Source organism: Bicyclus anynana, chromosome 2 (assembly GCF_947172395.1).
Source record: "Bicyclus anynana chromosome 2, ilBicAnyn1.1, whole genome shotgun sequence".
Classification (NCBI taxonomy): Eukaryota; Metazoa; Arthropoda; class Insecta; order Lepidoptera; family Nymphalidae; genus Bicyclus; species Bicyclus anynana.
Genome location: NC_069084.1, coordinates 9,538,676 through 9,560,611, shown reverse-complemented (window position 1 = coordinate 9,560,611; position 21,936 = coordinate 9,538,676). Strand labels below are relative to the sequence as shown.

Here is a 21,936-nt window from a genome sequence, read left to right as displayed (position 1 = left end):
AGGGGGTCTGTACACGCATACTATAATAATTTGTTCCAACTCCACACAAGAAAGTTCAACAATGCATTCCACAGAAAGACGAACTATATCTTTTCTATCCTTACATTTTAAGTTATTATGTAAGAAAATTAAGGAGCCACCATGACCAGCCCTTCTGAAGAACACACTTGACAATGAATAATTATTAATATTAAGAACTGACAGCTGTGAGTTAGTGAGCCAATGCTCCGTAATACATAATATGTGTATATTGAATTTTTCTACAAATAGTTCAACTTCTAACTCCTTGCCGTTGATGCTCTGTATGTTTTGGTGTACAAGGTTAATGTTACAGTGCATCTCCGTTGTCGTATCTTCTAGTTTAAAAAATTTTCAATTGTAACAGTACCAGGATTGGTACTGCGGTCAGGTATAGAAATATTTGTACTATTAGTACAGGTTGTAAAAATGTCAAAAGACTGCGTTACAATACTTGTAACTGGATCGGTTAAATTACAATTAACAATTGAGACAGTACTATCATTCGTACTCTGGTCAATGCCGGCCAACAAACAAAAATAGCACGAATTTGGCGCAATAGCTAATCTATACTTCTGTGAAATTCTGTACATAGAAGATATTTTGAAAATTTTTATTGGAGGGCATTATACAATCGATACAAAATATTTTTTTTTTTACAAAATATTTTCTTGTTTGTCTGTTTGTCCGTATTTTTTGTTGACCAGGCATCACGCTGAAACTACTGAATGAATTCAAATGAAACTTAGCACGGTATGAGAACATAATACGGAGCAGGTTAAAGGTAACTTTTATATCAAAAATAAAATCAGAAGGCGGTGAAATAGGGATTGAAAGTTTGTATGAAAAGTCCTCCATTTTTAGAGTTACAGTTATAAAAATTTGACCATAAACCATGGGAAAAATGCGAAATGTAATGTAATTCAAGAATTTTAAAAATTCAACCTCCTTAGGGCTAACAAGGGTTGAAGTTTGTGAAAAAATAAAAATCAGTCATTTATCAACTAATATTTGTAAAATTGGTCTTCATAGGACCTCCGATCGTGGTTATCGCTGGGCATTTTACCCAAGCACAAAAAACTTGGGCCGGGGGCTTATAATGGGGTTTCCGACCGTTACTACGGCTGAGCACTTTACCCAAGAGAAAAAACGCGGGCCTTCGGCCGCGCACTTCATTTTACACCGGCCTTCGGCCGGGGGTTTGTAATGGGGCTTCCGACTGTGACTATGGCTGGGCATTTTAACCAAGCGACCATTTTATTCTCGTTCAGAATCTTCCCGTCGGTGCGAGTAATTCATCATCACTTGCACTTACTGTTTTATTCTGTAGATTTTTAACCTACGGCTGTACTGTAATGAAATGGTAATGGACATTACAATATGAAATTGTAAATAAAATGATGATTTATTTTCGGTTTCCTGAAAAATTGTTTTTTTCTAATTACATATTTATTTTCCCGGAACCGCGATATGCTTGTGCAAACACTTGTGCACTATATTTATTTGTAACGCCGTATCAACTAAACCGATTTTAAAAATTCTTACACACAAAATACCTACACTACATTATATCCTACGAAAACTATCGTCGAGTGAAACCGCAGGTGGTCCTCTAGTATTAAATATATGCTGAACTATTATCTACGTGCTGAACTTTTAACTACCACAATTACATGCAAAAAAATAATGTCTTATCATATTAATTAATTCTGGATAATGGAACGGGAAAACTATATAAACCGACGTAGCCACTGGCTCTTTGTATCAGAAGTAATTGTTATTAACACCATTATTGAAGTTGCTACTTACATATTACAAGTTTGTTTGAGTGACTGATTTGTTAAACATTTTCAAGTTACGAGTACTTTACTATTGTCATGTTATTGTTAACGGTGTTCGTTTTGGTGTTTTGTTCAGTAAGATGCGGCTATGTTGGGTATGTTACACTTATTTGTCGATATTGAGTTTTGAATTTAGAACCTATTTATTGCAGGCGTCCACAGATCTGCAACGTACGTATTGGACGCATTATTCGATAGTGACTTTTGAATTTAGAACCGTTGTATTGCAGGCGTCCACAGATCTGCATCGTACGTATCGGACGCATTAGTCGATAGTGACCTTTGAATTTAGAACGGTTGTATTGCAGGCGTCCACCGATCTGCATCGTACGTATCGGACGCATTAGTCGATAGTGACTTTTGAATTTAGAACCGTTATATTGCAGACGTCCACAGATCTGCATCGTATGTATCGGACGCATTAGTCGATAGTGACTTTTGAATTTAGAACCGTTGTATTGCAGGCGTCCACAGATCTGCATCGTACGTATCGGACGCATCAGTCGATAGTGACTTTTGAATTTAGAACCGTTGTATTGCAGGCGTCCACAGATCTGCATCGTACGTATCGGACGCATCAGTCGATAGTGACTTTTGAATTTAGAACCGTTATATTGCAGACTTCTACAGATCTGCATCGTACGTATCGGACGCATTAGTCGATAGTGACTTTTGAATTTAGAACCGTTGTATTGCAGGCGTCCACAGATCTGCATCGTACGTATCGAACGCATTAGTCGATAGTGACTTTTGAATTTAGAACCTATTTATTGCAGGCGTCCATAGATCTGCATCATAGGTATCGGACGCATCGCATTAAACTACCTACCTACCATACGTCGGTATTGACTTTTGAATCTCTTAGAACCGTTTTATTAGACGTTCAGAAAGAAAAGAAAAGAAAGAAATATCTTTATTTTTAGGTAGTGCCACACATTACAATATTAAATTCTAAATATATAGCTTATAGCTAGAGCAATAAAAGAAGAACGCCCTGCAATATGTGGCATAATCTAGAAAAAGGCCCCAACTCAGCATTTTCCTATACAAAAAAAGTATGCACCCAGTTAGGACCCAGTTCAGGTGCCGCCACGTACACAGTTCAACATCCTATGTAAACCAACGACCTTTTAATAATGTAAATTATTATTAATTAGGAACAAAATTAAAACTAAATAGGTAGGTAGGTAGGTAGGTAAAAAAACATCGATGAAAAAATAATAATAATAATAATAACAATAAAAAATCACATTCAATATAGTTACGTAACTACGTATATTTTTCTTTATTGGAAACTCTTTTTTTAATGGAGATAACTAAATACTTGTTATTTAATATTAAAAACATTTATAGTTATTATACAACAACATACGAATTCGTTATTCGTTCCTCATTATCGAACTTGAAGTTCAAGTAACTTGAGATAGTGCTGTGATTCTTATTTATATGTTTATATGTTAAGGACTGACTGACTTACTCAATATCAGTGTTGAGTTTTCATGTAGGTACGTGCACTTGAGTTGAGTAACGTCAATTAATACGGACCATAGTGATGGTCAGCTTTCAGATTCAGTACAGTAAAGCTTTTGCGACATAGGGAAAAAAAATATCATTAGCGGTAATTTTTAATGGGTATACAGCATTTCAGTATACAGAATATAGTATCAAATGAAAAAATATCATTAAAATCCATTATTTTTTACTTCTATTACAGAGAAAATTATATTATCGATAAGCCAGACTACGATGCCCCGACAGCTGAAGACACACCCTTCAAAGTATACTGGAACGTTCCAACGAAACAGTGCAGATCCCGAGGAATACCTTTCGATAACTTGTTGAAAAAATTCACGATAACTTATAACAAAAACGATAGATTCGAAGGCGAAACTATTACAATTATTTATAACGTGGGCATTGTACCATCTATTTTAAAAAGTAACGGTGCAAAGTTCTCCGTTTTGAACGGAGGAGTGCCACAGGAGGGAAATTTAGAGGAACATCTGGCTGCATTTAGAGAAACTGTGGTTAGATTAATTCCTGATCCAGATTTTAAAGGTTAGAACTTTTGTTAATTTCTTATTGTGTCATCATTATCAACCCATATTCGGTTCACTGCTGAGCTCGGCTCGAGTCTCCTCTCAGAATGAGAGGGGTTTGGCCTTAGTCAACCACGCTGGCCCAATGTGGATTGGCAGTCTTCACAATTACACAGAGAATTCAGAAAATTCTCAGATATGCAGGTTTCCTCACGATGTTTTTTCTTCACCGTTTGAGACACGTGATTTTTTTTTATTATTTATTTATTTTTATTTTATTTTATATCGATGATAAATACAATGAATTACACACGAAATGCGTATGTTGAGGTGGATGTAGGTAGGTGTGACAAAAATGGATAAAATAAGGAATGAGTATATAAGAGGAAGTCTAAAGGTTGGAAGGAAGGAAGGAATGTTGAAATTCCAAGTGGAAGGACACAAAAGGAGAGGAAGACCGAAGAAGAGATGGTTGTGAAAGAGGATGGAGATTTATATTCATGTAAAGGGAGTGAGTGATTGAAGAGTCATCATCATCATCATATCAGCCGATGAACGTACACTGCAGGACATAGGCCTTTTGTAGGGACTTCCAAACATCACGATACTGAGCCACCTGCATCCAGCAAATCCCTCGACTCGCTTGATGTCGTCAGTCCACCTGGTGGGGGGTCGACCAACACTTCGCTTTCTAGTGCGGAGTCGCCATTCCAGCACTTCGGGACCCCAAAACGTCCATCGGCTCTTCAAACTATGTGCCCCGCCCATTGCCACTTCAGCTTCGCAACTCGTTGAAGAAGTGAATGGAGGAGATTGACATATTTTGCGGACTTAAGTACTTAAGGATAAGGTACCTGTATTTATTTACCATCATCATCTCAGAATTAATTTATAAAGATGTCTATATATATTTTTCTTGTTTCGAACTCAAATTTGAAGTTCAAAGTTCGATGATCCATAGTCCAAGTTAGTTTAGACTGAGTCGTACCAGTGTATGTTATAGCATGCAAATGCTAAGTAGCTTATATTGATTTGATAGGCTGAACTGGTTTATTCTATCGCTAACAAGATAACTAACTTTGGCCTAGGCCCTTGGCTTTACTGGTTAGTCCACTCGTGTGTTGTTAGATAAGGTTGGTCTAGGCGAAACTAATTCATCCTAAAATCGGGTTTGCTCAGTAACATAATATCCATAACTAACATGAGATTTTTTAGTTGGTTATGTGGAAAGGAAAAGAAACTTTGGTTTTGTACGCTATTCATCGTGAATACAAAATTGTTGAATTCTGTTTTCAAGTGTACTTGATTTTCAGGTATCGGTGTACTAGATCTAGAACAGTGGCGTCCAATATACCGCCAGCATTGGGGTACACAGGCATCTAACATAGATTTGTCATTGAGTATTGAAATGAGGAAATATTGGTGGTGGCCCACGAAATGGCAAAAGTTGGAGGTATTGATTTGATTTAACCTCATTCTTGCTGCATCAAACTGACCTTCTTGCTGTTAACAACATTAATTGTTGATAATATTTTAACAAAGCCCATGATTTGAGAGTACATTTAATGCTACATTTAGGAGAAGATCTGAATTAGAAACGACCTTCACCCATCTGTTTATTGGATGAAAAGTGGTGACGACACTTTGCAGAAAGGGCTACTTGCACTCCCTGCAAAATGTTCGTTTTTTTTTTCTGGGAGGAAAATATCCCTAAAAAATCAATAATACTAGCTTAAAATATGACTATGTCTTTAAACTACGAATATGTAGAATGTTTCCAAATTTTGAGCGCACATAACCCGGAAAAAATAGAGATTGCTCTTTTTACTTTTGTAATTTTTGACGTTAATCTCTATATCATGCAGTTTTTTCATATGGCTTTATTTTTGGAAGCACCAGATTAAGTGACATTGTGCATTTCTTTTACTAATTTTGTCTTTCACACATAAGGAGCCACTGTAGTCCGGGCCCCCGTATCATTGATACGGCTAATAAGGCGGTAGCTTCTGTCTGCTTGGTCTTTCAATCATATATCATTTTAATGTATATAGTAACGTCGTTTACTGTTCAAGCATTTTTTTTTTAATTTACAGGCAGAAAAACGTTTTGAAGATGCTGCAAGAAAATTTATGGAGACAACACTATACACCGCAAAGCAAATGCGACCAAAAGCGGCCTGGGGTTATTATGGATTTCCATATTGTTTTAATATGGATAAGAATAATAGGAATGAGCAATGTGCAAAATATGTTAATGCTGAAAACGACAGGTTGTAGTGCTCAATAAACTGTCATAACCACGAGTGACCATTTATACGAGTACCATATTTTTCTGCTTATTGATATTTTATCCCAAAAATAGCTTTATAATTAAAACAGGTTATGCTCGACGCTCACTTTAATCTTAGGCAACATGATCTTGGTTTATTAAAACTTTTAAGCCTAAGACTAAGATAAAAAGGCTGCCTTCCTCAATAATTGATTAACAAATGTAGAAAAAAAATTTCAACCAGTAGGGGATCAAACAAACAACTCTTTAGTTATCAGTTTATATATAGTTTTATATAGGCCGGTCCATATCCCAAACATCTTTTTGTTTTGTTATGAATAAAATTGTTTATATTAATAAAGTGTAATCATTTTTTATTGCAGAATTTACTGGCTATGGGCAGAAAGCACCGCTCTCTATCCTTCATTATACTCTGAATCCTGTTTGACAACATCCGAGCTTGAAAAGCTAGTGTCAGGCCGACTCACCGAAGCCAATAGAGTTAAGGGATCAGATGACCTGGTACTACCTTACTTTGCGCTTACTTACAGAGATGGACCGTTTATTAAAGAGGTAATTGTATGAACAAGTTTTAAGTCGAATGCTGGCTGTTCCCGTCATGTACTCGATTTTTTATAATTTTCATAAGTCCAACTATCTACGATGAAACATTACTGATACTACAACCTACAACTACGATGATACTACAGCCTTTCTTGAAAATAATGATATCAACTGCAACTTTTAAAAGTAGCATGAAAATCCTTTGAAAATTTTCATAGATTAGCGTGACTAACAATAACCTTTTCCTTTGCCAAACTTTACTTATTTTGTTTAATTTCAGAGTGACGTGGTCGCGACGTTTAATGTTTTACAGAAAAAAAACGCTTCAGGCATTGTTATTTGGGGAGCTTCAAACGACGTTAATACTGCCGACAAGTGCAACCACTTATACGAATATGTAGAAACAATTTTCGGCCCTATCGCTCAGAAATATATACAGAGAATTAATAAAAAGCGTCAGGACGAATCAAATAAACGTCAACTAAATACCGATAACTACAAATCTGATAATACATCTAAAAGTGCCAACGTAACTTTTAACCATTTGACATCATCAAATAATACTAATAATACAAATGTACTGTTTACTGAAAACAGTACACAAAATAATAATGAAAGCCTTTCTATACAATCTACAACAAATTCGGCTTATCCTGCCACAACTACCAGTTATCAACAACGTAACAAATATTATTACGAGGTGGATGGCAATAAAACAGAGTTTAACAGCTTCAATGAAAGTGACTTTTGGAGTATAATACCATTTAATAAAACTGATACTGGTAAAGTGAATCCTACCGTCGATAATTCAACTCATGATAAAGACGCTCTGATAACTTTCGAAATTGTAGAAAATACTAGCAGTCCAAAATATGAAACAAAAAATAATGTTACAGAAGATAATTCACAACTCGTTAAGCAAGAAAAATCTACTCAAATCACTATGACTCTTAAAACTCAAGCAATAAATCGTAGAGAAAACGTTTCTGAGAACTTCATGACATTATCTGCAAACCTTACTAGATCTCATACGTTACTAAATGAAAGTCATGAAGAAAACGATAAAACAGTAATTTATAAAAATGTAACAGGAAAATATATTGAAACTTTAAAATCTCCGAGCAGCTTGGAATTCTCGTTATTATCATCAACCACAGGTTCAAAAGATATTTCGCCAGATAAAATAACTACCAACTCTACAAATCTTAGTACAGAAACTAAAGAAAATGGTGTAGAAAACTATTTGATAACATCAGCAGTAGATTTTACTACTCCTAATTATCGTTTACTGAATAGTAATGACAGTAAAATCAGTGTTTTACAAGATCTTAACGAAGACAATTTATTCACTAGAAATTCTACATATTTTAGCACTGAAAAATCAATAACTAAAGAAAATAATGAGAACGACTATTTGATAACATTAAAAATAGATATTACTAGTTCTAACAATACTTCTACAAATGAGTATGACACTAAAATCAATGTAGAAAATATAAAACCTGCAGGCAATTTGGATTTTATGTTCATACTACCAAACCATACTTTAAATGATATACAAGATGTTAAACAAGAAGCTCAAAACACTACGTATCCTAACGTAAATACGATAGATAGAGTAGAAAGTGATGATTCCGACAATTTAATAGTATTAGCAAACTTTAAACCTAACAAAACAGAAATGAACAGTAAAGAGCATGACACAGAAATAGATATTGAAAATATAAAATCTGGTAGCGATTTACAATTCATATCACCGTCAACAACCAATGAGCCAAAAGATAGTTCCCAATATGAAAATGAAGACGAATTAATGACTACAAACTTTACTTATACTAGTAATGAGGCATTGGAAAGGGAAAAAAATGCTATAGAAGACTATTTAGTAAAAAATACAGAAGATTTTACTACACCTTTTAATACTTCACTGGTATTTACAAAACCCAAACCACCACCACCAAACAATGTTTCGATTGATTTACAAAAACTTATACAGGAAGATAAGACCATACAAAATACATCGGATATAAACACAAATTCTATTGATACTAGAGAAAGTAATATTCCCGACAACTTCATTACGATAAACTTTACTTGTTCTGCTAGTGTACTAACGAAAGACAATGGCACAGAAATAGATGTTGATACAACAAAATCTGCAAGCAGTCTAGAAGTTTCTTTACTGCCACCAAACAACAACTCAAATGATATTTCAAAAGATATTTCACAATATGAAAATGAAGACGAATTAAGGACTTCAAATTTTACTTACACTAGTACTGAGGCATTGGAAAGGGAAGAAAATGCTATAGTAGACTATTTGGTAACGAACACAGAAGATTTTACTACACCTTTTAATACTTCACTTAAAACTAATGAAAGTGAAATTAATTTTAAATATATAGCGGGCAATCTAGAATTTACAGGACTACCATCAAACAACGTTTCGATTGATTTACAAAAACTTATACAGGAAGATAAGACCATACAAAATACATCGTATATAAACAAAAATTCCATTGATACTAGAGAAAGTAATATTTCCGATAACTTAAGTACAATAGACTTTACTAGTTTTGATAACGTACTGACGAAAGAAAACGACACAGAAATAGATGTTGATACAACAAACTCTGCGAGCAGTCTAGAATTTTCTTCACTGCCAACAAACAACAATTCGAGTGATATTTCACAATATATTAAGCAACATAACTCTTCGTATTTTAGTATTGAAGCTTCAGAAAATAGGGAAAATGGTGAACACGACAATTTAATAACATTCGCAGCTGACTTAACTAATATTAAGAATAAAACACTAAATAAGAATGACACAGAAATAAACTTTGAAAATGTAGAATCTTCGAGTACACTACAGTTTTTGCTACAAAACTTAACTCCAGATGAATTATTTACTACATATCCTACCGCAGATGAAATAAAAAGTGAAAAAAGTGATGCTCACAATGTACTACTGCAGCATAACACAGAAATAGATTTAACTTTGCAGCCGGAACAAAAACTAAAGAACTATTATTATGACGCTGATTACAACAAAGCAGAGCACAAGAGTTCGAATAACAATGACTACTGGAATATAATACCTTTTGAAGAAACTACTGCCGAAGACGTAGGGTATAACATAAATGCATCAAGTAATGACAATGACACTAAAACAACTTACGAAGTTCAACAACAGTGAGTAGTCCCACATCAGGACAATATTTTAGAAGTTAATTTCCAAAATGTCAAGGAAAACGAAAGATTCATTTAAGATACTATTTGTCTTAACATTGAAGCAATAGAAAGTAAAAGAAACGGTATTATTTCTTAAAATTTTACCATATAATAGACTTAAGTTAGTCTTAATCATACATTGCGGACAGCATTAAGTCATTATATTGTTTATTTTTAATATTAAACAAACATATTATATTTAGGATCTTTTATTAAACTAACAAGTAGTTCCTGAGAATAGCACGTTCAATCAAACAAACAAACAAACTCTTCAGCTTTATAATATTAGTATAGATTACAAATGAAAAAAAGAATACTTCAATGGGTCATTTTGGGTCCAGATTTCTTTGGAGATAAGAGCCAGACGCATCGCGTTACTCCAATGCGCGTTGGAGAACTTGCTTTTTATTATTATGTATTACAAGCGGACGCCCGCGACTTCGGCCGCGTAAAAATCGGTGTAAACTTTCTTTTTCTATTTAACCCCAAAATGTTTTGTATGTATTAACATTAACATTTATTAACTATAAATATATTAGTCCGTAAGTTAACATATAAAAATATGACATAAGACATGAACGATTTATATTAAAAAATCTTGTAACCCCTTTTTAACCCTATAGGGGTAGAATTTTGAAATTTATCGAATCACATAATTTTAAGCATGTTTCTAGTAATACACGCACCAATTTTTAAAATGTGTTATTTACCCTATTTCACTCCCTTCTATTTTTATTGTGTGGTAATTATATGAAATCAATATATTCATTTAGCCGAACCGCTTTTTAACTCAGTGGTAAAATTTTAAAAATACTTAAATCGCATTATCTTTATAATTTTTCTGGCAGTACACATAGCAATTTTTATAAATGTAACATAATAATTGAGGGACTTTTCTTTCTTCTGTTATTATTTTCACAATAGATACTGTTAAGGTTAATTTAAATTCATTCAGTCGACAAAATAATCGGCAGATAAGCCGACCGACAAAAATTAAAAGAAATATTTAAATATTTGTGATATAACCTCCTCCTTTTCAATAAATACACAGTGACCGTAACATACATATTTCGCAAAATTAATTGTTGTTTCCATCTAGTGAGAATGGTGACCCTAATTTGGAGATGGAACAAAAAAGGAAAATAATTTTTTAATCTGTTGCCATCAAAGTAGATACGTTTATCTGCACAGCAGTCGAAAATTAAGTAACCGGGTAAAAGCATCTCCCTTAACTTCCAAACTTGTAGCATTTTAAACATTTAATTTTTAAATAAAATATAACGTATAATAAATACTGTATTGAATTATTTTATTTTCTCGCAACCGTAGGGAAAAGTATAGTGTAACACGCGGGGCTAACTAAACCCATTATAAACTCGGTTTCTATTTAGCGGTCCTCGTCTTACGGCTCGTGCCCTAAAAATTCCTCGTAAATAATGGGTCTTTTTAGCCCCCTGTATATTTTATTTTTTGGAACAACCAGAAAGTATGGTGATCTATTATTTCATATTCGCTACGTCGATTAAAACAATAATATAATTGAAGTATAACACACATCCATAAATGAGTTTTCTTTTCATCTTTCTTTCTTTTCAACTTCTAATTCATCATCTCGTTATTTTGTAGTTATATTTCTACATTTGAAAGTAGGTCATAATAAAACAAGTTAAATTATTTAAAGATACATTTATTGTGAAAAGTTTTTTTTGTTTCACTTGGATTTAAGAGGTACAAAACTACAAATCGTAATCTAAATTTAAAGTAGGCACCACACAGGTTAAAGGGTACCACACAGGATACAAAAGCAATAATTTTTAAAAAGAAACGGAATTTCATGGTCTGTGATAAAATTCCTGTCAGGTCTTACACTACCAAAAGGATTATGTTTAATTTCAGTTACTATGTTAAAATCGAAGTTTGCGCACTCTCTTATTTTTCCTAGATCCCTCCTTAATTCTTCTATGGAATAGGAAGTGACGACAAATGGTACTCGTTGTTTTAAAATGCAGCTTATTGTAGAGGGCCATATTATTTCTGGATCTTGTAAAGATGATCTATGTATATTTGGGTTGAAAGCACATACTGAAAAAAACGTTAAGATGAAATTTAAGCGAACGTCGAAGAACTTTAACGCTGATTGAAAATCCAATCCAACCAGAAAGTAAAGCCAATCGAAAGACAAATTAACCTTGTTTTTGTACCATAATTAATTTTCGTTGTTTTTAGTTAGTACAATTATATATTTAAAAATGAATTCATATATTATCTCTTGGTCACGGGTGAACTGCAGGACCGATTTCAATAAATTTGTGTTTATTATTGTCAGGAGACGGTTCTTATGACAGAAAAAATTTAAGAAATTGGTAGGGTAGGGTAGGGGTAGAGTAGTGTAGAGTAGGGACAGGGAAGAAGTGCACATAAGTCAAAGCGAAGCTTGACCGGGGCCGTTAGTTACATAAAAAATCATTATTTTGACATTGTAGTGCACAAAATAACAAACCAAACACAAACTAAATAAAATATGTTCTAACAAACATTACCAAAAATTAAAGGCTTATTTTACTTTTTAAATTTTACGAGTTTAATAAGTAAAATAAGCTTTTATGTTGCTTTTATGTTTAGGTACGAATGCTGGTTTTTTCTTACCTATGTCAGGTGTAACAAAACCGTTGCTTAAATAATATTCGTTGTAATTTTCATTTTCATGAAAATCAAATAACACACGTCGATTGTTCGTTTCACAGTTTTCACAAACCCTGAAAATATTAAAAAAATATATATATATTTGGTTTACTTTACTAATTAGCCCTTTACTACAATCTCAACTGATGGTAAGCGATGATGCAATGTAAGATGGGAGCGGGCTAATTTGTTAGGAGGAGGATGAAAATATACACCCCTTTCTGTATCTACACGATATTGTACCGGAACGCTAAATCGCATGGCGGCACGTCTGTAGATAGGGTGGTAACTAGCCACGGCCAAAGCCTTCCACCAGCCAGACCTGGACCAATTAAGAAAACCTCAATCGGCCCAGCCGGGTATCGAACCGAGGACCTGCGTCTTGTAAATCCAGCGTTCATATCACTGCGCCACGGAGGTCGTCAAAATAAGACGGTTGTGTTAGTTTCCTGGCTGAGTTTGCTGTGGGCTCTTCTCGGATAGTCGGTTTTTTTATAATAATGAAAAAAAAAACAATATCAAATATAATTGACGGCCTCCGTGGCGCAGTGGTATGCGCAGTGGTATGGCCGATTGAGGTTTTCTTAATTTGTCCAGGTCTGGCTGGTGGGAGGCTTGGGCTGTGGCTGGTTACCACCCTACCGACAAAGACTAACCGCAAAGCGATTTAGCGTTCCGGTACGATGTCGTGTAGAAACCGAAAGGAGTGTAGATGTCATCCTACTTCTAACAAGTTAGCCCGCTTCCATCTAAGATTGCATCATCACTTAACATCAGGTGAGATTGTAGTCAAGGGCTAACTTATAGAGAATAAAAAATAACAAAAAAAAAAATAAAATACAAATAGAACATCAGTTCATAATAAAAAATTGATTATTGACTTGACTTGACTTTACACTTACTTAATTTTTGCAAGCAAATCTAGTGGCAACTTAGATGAGTTAATATCCGGACCAATCATCACCACCCTCAAATCTTGCACATCAGACCTCAGATGCAAGAAGAATTTCTCCCATTTGTTGAGGGAATCTGCTTCGAATGGAATCTCAGCGCCGATCATGTGGATGGTGAAAATGGAATTCTGGATATAAAGAGTCATAATAAGAACATATATTTATATATATACGTCCTAATTATGCTTGCAACAGTATAATAAACAGTATACTAGTAAAGTACGTTTGACAATTAGTTGCCTCTCATATTCCCTTATAGTGCAAGTGTATTATAACATAACCATACACATCACGGACATTTAATTAAGTAGAGAACGCCGTGTCTAAATAAACGGAATCTTGTCGAGTGGTTAGCTTTGAATGACTTTCTGGGTTCGAGTCCTAAAGTTGGACTATAAAATACAAAACTTTATTTCTTCTAAAAAAATTTAATCAAGAATTATTAGCTGATAGACATTTCAAAAGCTACACGCTTGTGTATCTTTATCATAAGCAACGTGATCATAACATAAACTCAAAGCTATAATAGGAAATTATCTACAACAAAGAGGCGATAAGTACTAATCATTCAGACACCCTTGGACGGTTTCTAGTTAAAGATAAGTCCTTTTGTATATTACTAGTTTTTATATTTACCTTTTTTGTCCCATTAACGCATATAGCGTTTATTTTGCTAAAATAAAGTTGATGGCTATAAGCTGCGGTCAATGGAGCTGTTGTGATCTGCGTAAGAGCTGCATACTGAATGTCGTCGATATCTAAATAACAAAAGTTTTATTTGGAACAATAGTTATAACATGGACACAAACAATGGAACATAATGATCCCGCAAAAGTTAAGATGATTAAAAATTTTAATAAAATTTAGATACATCAGCTTTACAACAGGATGATCATATCATATCAACTTCCAAATATTTCTCACCAATTTTCTCTTCATACAGTGATCCTAAAACGTCATTTATCTTCTCTGGAATTTTGTAGTGATGCAAGACCTTCGTCGGAAGTGGAGGTTCCAACCGTCCTTTCGTCAGCTGATATTTCACAAGCTTTTGATACAGAGCATACGATTTACACCAACGCTGATGTGACGACGGCAGATGCTCAGGATTATCAATGCAGAATGATATCTGTAATAAATCAATTCAGATATTGAAAGTCAAGCAAATACAAACAGAAAAATTTTCGGAAATTAGATGTACAAGCGGGTGCCCAAGTCGTTTGCATGAAATTCTGTTTTTTTTTATAGAACACCACAGGAACCATTGATTTTCTGAGTAGCCTATGTTCAGCTCCAAGGTCCATTTTATTTTATTCATCCAAATCAGTTTAGTGGTTTAACTCTTAAACTGACAGACAGACAGACTTAGTTTCGCAATTATATGGTATATGATGACAATGATTATATATCATATGAGTATGAAGTATTTATTACCTGACCACATCCAGAACAGTCCTTTAATTGTTCTTGTTTCCATTGTCTGCAATTCGCATCAGAACATATTCTGGGATATAGAAGTGTCTCCTGCTCCCATGGTACCAGCTTTCTATTTAAAATCTTCTCACATGATAATATGGTCTGCATTCTCAATATGCGATAATTATGATTCGATATGTTATTGGCGTCCGCGTAAATATGTTTTTGTTCTGAAAATATAAAGTTTCATATCTTATGATAATCATTACATAACTAAGCTGATATTATATACGTATATATTATTATTACCTTTCAAATGTGCTATAGTAGACACCGCAAAGCATAGTGACTGGTGGTTTGACCAGTCTTCATCCTTATGTTTTTGGCTGCAGTAAAACACTAATGAACAGAATTTACAAGGAAATCTGTGGTCTAGATTTTTCTGACATACATTGCACGTATTCTGAAGAAACACTTTACGAAAACTATATTTATAGATTAAATCTTCATTTGTTTTCATGAGGCAAGTAGTATGAGCTGTGTTAGATTCTTTTATTAATCCTGTTTTGCTTTCAGTTTGCAATTTATTATTTGTAGGTTTTTCAATTTCAACCGAATCTTTGATCTTTACCTTGGCTTGTATTAAATTTGGTGGGGTAAATTTTTCATTTTTAATTTCATTTTTATTCGATGATGCAGGAATATTTGGGTGGCCTAATAAGTTTTTTGGACGTGTAATAGGATTTTGCCTGCTATCTTGTTTATTTTCTTCTTCAGTGTCTTCGACTGGTGAAATTATGTTTATTTTTGGATTGTTATGGTATTCTGTTGAATCAACGGATTGGGTAGCATCTTTGGCTATTATTTCAAAAGTTTTGTTGACGTCATCTACACTTGAAGTTAAAGCGTCTTCGAAATTTTCAATAGGTTCAAAAGATACATCTAAATTTGTTGAATCATTTTCATTACTTAATGCTTGTTGTTTCCCTTTTTCTTTAGTTGTTTTTGATTTTGACTTGGATTTTTCTGAAGTTTGGTTACTGACTTTTTCAACATTTGGCGTTTGAGTTTCAGAAGTGTTGGGGGTGTTAGATTTAACTGTTGCAACTTCTTCTCTACCCTTCTTTTTTGATTTAGTTTTGTTTTTGTCTCTTCTAGCTGGACAGGTCGGTGGAACGTTTAGTACTTCAGCAACGGTATTTTCTGTTGGTTTATCGTCAGTTACTGAAGCTACTTTTAAAGATTCCACTCCACAAGATATACCACTGTTTTTATGTTTTATATTTTCCTCGGATTTTGTTGATTCTATTGTCTTAGATGCAACATTCAGATCACTTTTCTCAGTTTCTTTAATATTTTCAACATCTTTAATGACATTTGTTTCCGTTTCTTTTATTTGTTTGGCATCATTTACCTTGTCCGTTATCACTTCTTCCACGGATTGACTTAGAAATAATTGTTCAAATTCTTTTTCTACTTCAGTATCACTTTTTTCAATAGAAGATAGGTTACCTAATGATCTTTCGATAGACCGCCTTAATTCCTCCATATCACGATTAACTTCAATCATTTTAGATTTAATATCAGTCTTTTCTGATAAATTCCTTACTTCTGCTGATATAAGGTCAACTCTGTCACTACATGGTTGAGAAATAATTTCTGTTACATCTATAACAGGATTATTATTTGTATTTATATCTGGTGATTCCCCTGACCCTTGAATGATAGGTGTTGGTATATCGTGAGGTACTTCTAATTTAACTTCTTCCGTTTGAGTTATCTCTTGAATCAAAGTATTATTATTGCTGTCAACACATAATTGGCTCGTAGACCGTGGATATTCAATCAAATCTGGAGTTATATATTTATGTGGATTCACTTGTTCAGATATAATTGTATTTTTGTCTTCAATATCTATATTTTGAGTATTTTCACCTGAATCTTGTGTAATATCAATTGGCTTGGATGGAACAGGACTTATTGCATTTTTGATACGTTTTTTCTTACTTTTTGTCGTCTTTACTTCAACGAACTCTAAAGCTTCGTCACTGTTACACAATGTATCTGGATCTTTAGATTCTATAATTTCTCCTTCTTTATTCGATATTTCTAGAATAGGTGAGATTGGTTTTAATATTTCGTTATTAACGTTTTCTTCGGAAGTTGTGTCAAAATCCACTAACGGCTTTTGAGCTTCACTTTTTGACTTCTGCTGACTTTTCTTTTGTACAGGTTTAATAATTTTAGCTTTAGGTTTAGAGATGTTATCTTTTGTAACTATTTCACCTTCTAAACTTTCCAACGGTAAATTTTCATCGTTTAAAATTATTGATTCTGTTGTTTCTACAGATGCATGTTTTTCAGGCGGATCTTTTTCTTGGTTTTTATATTTAATCGACGAATCTAAAGGTATTACATCCACACAAACTTGATCTTTTTTATCGCCTGGCGTATTTGTTAACTCAATTACATTTTTCATTGCAATATCTTTTGTTCCATGAGTGCATGCGCTATCAATACCTTTATCGACTTCACTTGGCAGTTCAATTAATTTTTGAAAAGATGTACCCAGATCGTACTTGTCTGATTTCTCTGACTCATGTCGATTTTTCTTTTTTTTCTTTTTCTTGGGTGTATCATCTTTATGCTTAGCATCAACATTTTCAGATAAATTTTCGATATCAAGTGGAACGCTTTCATCATTTTTCAGTTTCAAAGATTTATCTTCAGTATCGGTTTCTGCTGTGTTAAGTTTTACGATATTGTCACATTCTAATTTTTCATCTAGTTTTTTTGCCTTTTTTTTCTTTTTTCTTGCACATGGTATTATTTGAGTGCTTTCTTCTAAATTTTCTTTCGTAATTTCAATACTGTCTAATATTTCCTTAACATCTGATGTGTTTTCATCTTTTTCTTCTGTGTTTTTGACATCTTCCAGAAGAACTTCTTTTTTCTTCTTACCTTTGCTTCGTTTGGGTTTTTTAGGAGTAATATTTGCAGATGGGTCATTTTCTGCCATAGTAGTTGGCGCAACTTCTATGTCTGGCACTCGAACTTCATCTGAGTTTAAGTTGTCTGATTTAACAGTTTCAATTTCACTTAACTTTTCTATCATAGGTACTGTTTCCTGTGTCGATTTAACAGGATTACTGCGATTTTTACTTTTATTTTTCTTGTTATTCATTTTATATTGCACTTTATACACTTTACTTTAAGAAACTCGCGATTAATATTGTTTAAAAGTACGGGCAAATTTAGATACCACAATCGACTATCCAATTGTAACTTCTGAGTTCATCTGATCGAATTGTGTGTCACTTGTTTATTCTTGTCCCAAAACTTCAACTGGCATACCATAAAATGTCACTCATTAATCTTTGTATTGCAATAAACATCCAATGCCGCTGTACTTAAGATCTAATATTGACGCGCTAATGAGAAATTTCCGACATATAGTGAGCAACGAGGAAGAGTGGCCTGCCAAAACTGCATTTGCTCTATTAATCTAAAAATACATGAGATATACTAATTACATAGTCGCCTATGTAATTAGGTATGTTGAAAATACATTTTCTTTATTTCTAATCTAATTATGATAATTGCAACAAAATGGTGAAGTTGAACACAATGCGCGTTTTTTAGAACTTTTTTGAGTTATTTGATAAGTGTAACCAATTTTTCACTATACAAGTTTTATGGCCCATATCAAAGTTATCAATACTTTGAAAGAATTACGACTCTTAACGTTTTAACAATGGGCTTCAACTGTTAAAATTTTTGACAATAGGAAGCTTTATCCGACACAATCTGTCTTGTAAATAAAATTGAAATGACCTGAATTCAATAAATCTTTCATAAAAACGTGTCCAAATGCAGCCCTCGCCCTATCGGTAAAAACGATTTCCACTGCTGTTTTTGTGATAAAGAATAATGGGTCTTATGATACCGGCTAAAAGAAGGATTGTTCCATTAATTTATAGAATAGTGCGTCGTTTGGTGGAGTAGTCCCCGTTTTAAAATGCTAATGAAGAAGGGTTGGCCACCCTAAAAGTATAGTCCAGGAGAATACAGAAGTTTTTATTTCAGAATCAGAATCATTTATTTGCAATAAACATTAAATTTTGTTTTGTTTAGAAGTAGTACATCTAAGTACCTCCTCTTTATTAGGTATAACTAATAGGTATTATATGCAAGGGATAGTTTTCTAAATAATTTTTCTTAACAGTTACAATTTGAATAGTTAATATTTAAACAACATAAAAGTGATTTTTCATCAATCTATAGTTTAAAATAGTTTATAGTACATTTGACATTTACCTTTGTTTCGGAATCAATATTATTATATTGGAATTGCAATATATTTAAATCGTAAAACGAATACTGCAAGTAGGCAGCAATTTTCAGTTTAAATTATGTCTAAGTATACTAAAGCCAAGCTCGATGTGTAATGTTTATCAACAAACAATAAAATGAAGGTTGAAAACCCATGTCATTTCATACCTAGTTTACTTTAAATTATGTATTGTTATTTTTATGAAATATTATTCAAGAGATATTAACTATATCTATTTGATCTAAGCTTATATTATATGTTTTTTTATTATTTTTGTAATTAAAATGATTTAGGTGAAATGACTAGCGATTTATATTCTCATCTTTAATTTGTTTGGCGACCTTATCACTATTAGTAATAAGGTCGCCTCTTGCACTGCATTTTAGTCCTAAGATTTTGTATGTTTATATATACGTTTGTTGCAATAGCAAAAAAGTTACATTAAAATTAAATTAATTAAATTATTTGTTTATAAACATTGCACAGCAAGTTTGGCTTTAGAATTGTGTGATCTCTTAGACTACAAAAGTGATAGGGCAAAACCACGTCCCCTTCTCTACGGGGGGAGATAAAAGACAACGCGTAAACTAATTATAACTGCGCGCACGCATTCGGACATGCGGTGTATATGTAGAAAAGGCTTTTTTTACTTGTTAATAAAAGTTAAAAAAAAAAAAAAATCATAACACTAGTCAAGCTCACTAAAATCACATTACACCAGGACCAGTAAAATCAGAGCATTCATAGGTCAGAACCAAAATCTTTGTCTCAAATAAACACCTTACGAGAAAATTGTTTTTTTGTTACATCTAATATCAATGAAAAGAGCATCAAGTCCCTCCAAGTTTAGATCAATGTATCTTTAACCTACATAAACATCGCTCTATCAGCTTTTTGTTAATTCGAAATTAAAATTTAATTTTAAATAGGTAATCAAGCACATAGTCAATATAACTCATGTTCAATAAAATCTAAGTCTGAGATTCAAAGTGGCAAGGTAAATGGCGTAACTTGAAAACAACATACACTAACGGTTTGCGTTCGGTTACTTCGCTCATGTGGAAAACTTTAAAATGAAAATTCCGATATACATACTTTTCGCAGCGCACGCAACGTAAGTTTCCAAAAGGAATATTTTCCCGTTTTACCACATTTTTATTGACACTGCGCTTCTATTGATCTTTGTGTGATATTATCCAACATAAAAGATTTTTTCAATTCGAGCCAATTTTTGAGCAGGTGTAGCGTGTTCAACCAAACAAACTTTCAGCTTTATAATATTAGTAATCTATATTTTATCTACAGTTGCACACACAAGTAAAATGACGCTGACGCATGACGGCGGTGGTATTAATTATACTTTAAGAGGTATAATAATACTTTATGAGGTGGCAAATAATGACGTTTTATCGTCTACCTACATAGTGATGCGGATTGATCATAGTTGCATGAAAAGGCTAATTTTAAAGTAAGCGTCATTCAAACAAATCACGTTTTGCCTCACTATTAGGTTAGCTTGTGAAATCCATCTCCATGTTAGTGAGCTAGTCGTGATACGAAATCCGCACATGTTTGGCGCGTGCTCTGCCTTGGGAAATGCCACAGAGCATTGAACAACGATGTACGGTATGATTATAACCTACTTAAAATAAAATATTCATATTGTAATTTGTAGTTTTGTATATACTTTTCTCTATTGAACTTGTAAGAAGAGCCTTTTATTTGTAGTACTATACTTTTTAAAAATTAGTATGTAACTATTTTTATGGTATTTATTTAATTAATCTATATTTTGCTGGAACCCCCCTCAGGTGAAGGTCCCCTCCAAAGTTGTATGTATTGATCGTATAATCAATTATCATCAATACATATAAATAAAATAGAAGTCTTCTTTCATTTTTTCTTCTATCTGTTTGTTATCTCTGTTTATTATATTATGGGGCTAACCCTGAAACGGGTAAACCTATTTTTATGGGACTTTCACTAAAAGATAGAAAGGTTATTAAGGAACATATACGCTACTTCCTCCTGGATAATCCGTGATTCTCGCGAGATTTGCGAAAAAATTAATTGAAGTTGCGGGCGTCCGCTAGACTATAATTTAATAATTGTTAAAGCTAATTACACAATACAATGATTGTTCTTTAACCAAAATATAATACCATATACGCAAAGTAATATGAGTGCCTGCTCTGTGCCTGTATGCAAATGGGGGACACGAAATATTAATGCCCTGTTGAATAATTCCTCGCATAAAAACGTAACATTACGGGTACATTGCGTGACTATCGACTAATACGTGGCCTTAGTTCGGTTTCCGTCCGTATAAACTGGGAACAGCTGACCGGTGGTTTTTAAACATTTTATAATACACTAATGATAGAACAACTGCAGCTAGCTGCAGCATTATGCCGAGTAAGCTTTTTTATTCTCTGTAATTTCCTTTTTAGTAGCTTAGCTTTAATGACCGCATAAAAATAATTTTCATTCTTTCTCTCTTACTAGCGGACGCCCGCTACTTCTTTCGCATGGATCTTAATTACCATAAAAAAGGTTATATTACACAATACACTGCCCAGTTGTACCTA

General features: G+C 33.4%; 2 protein-coding genes across 2 annotated transcripts; one reads left to right on the top strand and one right to left on the bottom strand.

Moving 5' to 3' along the window:
• Positions 1 to 1,797: 1,797 nt before the first annotated feature.
• On the top strand, positions 1,798 to 11,452 carry LOC112054777 (putative uncharacterized protein DDB_G0282133). The gene is made up of 6 exons (XM_024094675.2): positions 1,798 to 1,954; positions 3,574 to 3,917; positions 5,212 to 5,351; positions 5,992 to 6,167; positions 6,550 to 6,739; positions 7,011 to 11,452. Exons 1-6 carry the CDS (start codon positions 1,896 to 1,898, stop codon positions 9,927 to 9,929), a joined length of 3,828 nt encoding a protein of 1,275 aa, XP_023950443.2. The 5' UTR covers positions 1,798 to 1,895; the 3' UTR covers positions 9,930 to 11,452.
• Positions 11,453 to 11,635: 183 nt separating this feature from the next.
• LOC112054088 (restin homolog) lies at positions 11,636 to 18,333 on the bottom strand. The gene is made up of 7 exons (XM_024093744.2): positions 15,325 to 18,333; positions 15,034 to 15,245; positions 14,524 to 14,728; positions 14,236 to 14,357; positions 13,549 to 13,727; positions 12,611 to 12,720; positions 11,636 to 12,046 (listed from the first exon to the last, which is right to left on the bottom strand). Exons 1-7 carry the CDS (start codon positions 18,197 to 18,199, stop codon positions 11,742 to 11,744), a joined length of 4,008 nt encoding a protein of 1,335 aa, XP_023949512.2. The 5' UTR covers positions 18,200 to 18,333; the 3' UTR covers positions 11,636 to 11,741.
• Between the last annotated feature and the right edge of the window lie 3,603 nt (positions 18,334 to 21,936).

What these genes read in the sequence shown, in the direction of transcription:
- LOC112054777 (XM_024094675.2), top strand. Translation starts at nt 1,896, where the DNA reads ATGTTATTGTTAACGGTGTTCGTTTTGGTGTTTTGTTCAGTAAGATGC. An exon ending in CGAAATGGCAAAAGTTGGAG is followed by an intron (nt 5,352 to 5,991) that starts GTATTGATTTGA and finishes TTTAATTTACAG; the next exon opens with GCAGAAAAACGTTTTGAAGA. An exon ending in GTTAATGCTGAAAACGACAG is followed by an intron (nt 6,168 to 6,549) that starts GTTGTAGTGCTC and finishes TTTTTATTGCAG; the next exon opens with AATTTACTGGCTATGGGCAG.
- LOC112054088 (XM_024093744.2), bottom strand. Translation starts at nt 18,199, where the DNA reads ATGAATAACAAGAAAAATAAAAGTAAAAATCGCAGTAATCCTGTTAAA. An exon ending in TACTATAGCACATTTGAAAG is followed by an intron (nt 15,246 to 15,324) that starts GTAATAATAATA and finishes TTATATTTTCAG; the next exon opens with AACAAAAACATATTTACGCG. An exon ending in ACTGTATGAAGAGAAAATTG is followed by an intron (nt 14,358 to 14,523) that starts GTGAGAAATATT and finishes TTTGTTATTTAG; the next exon opens with ATATCGACGACATTCAGTAT.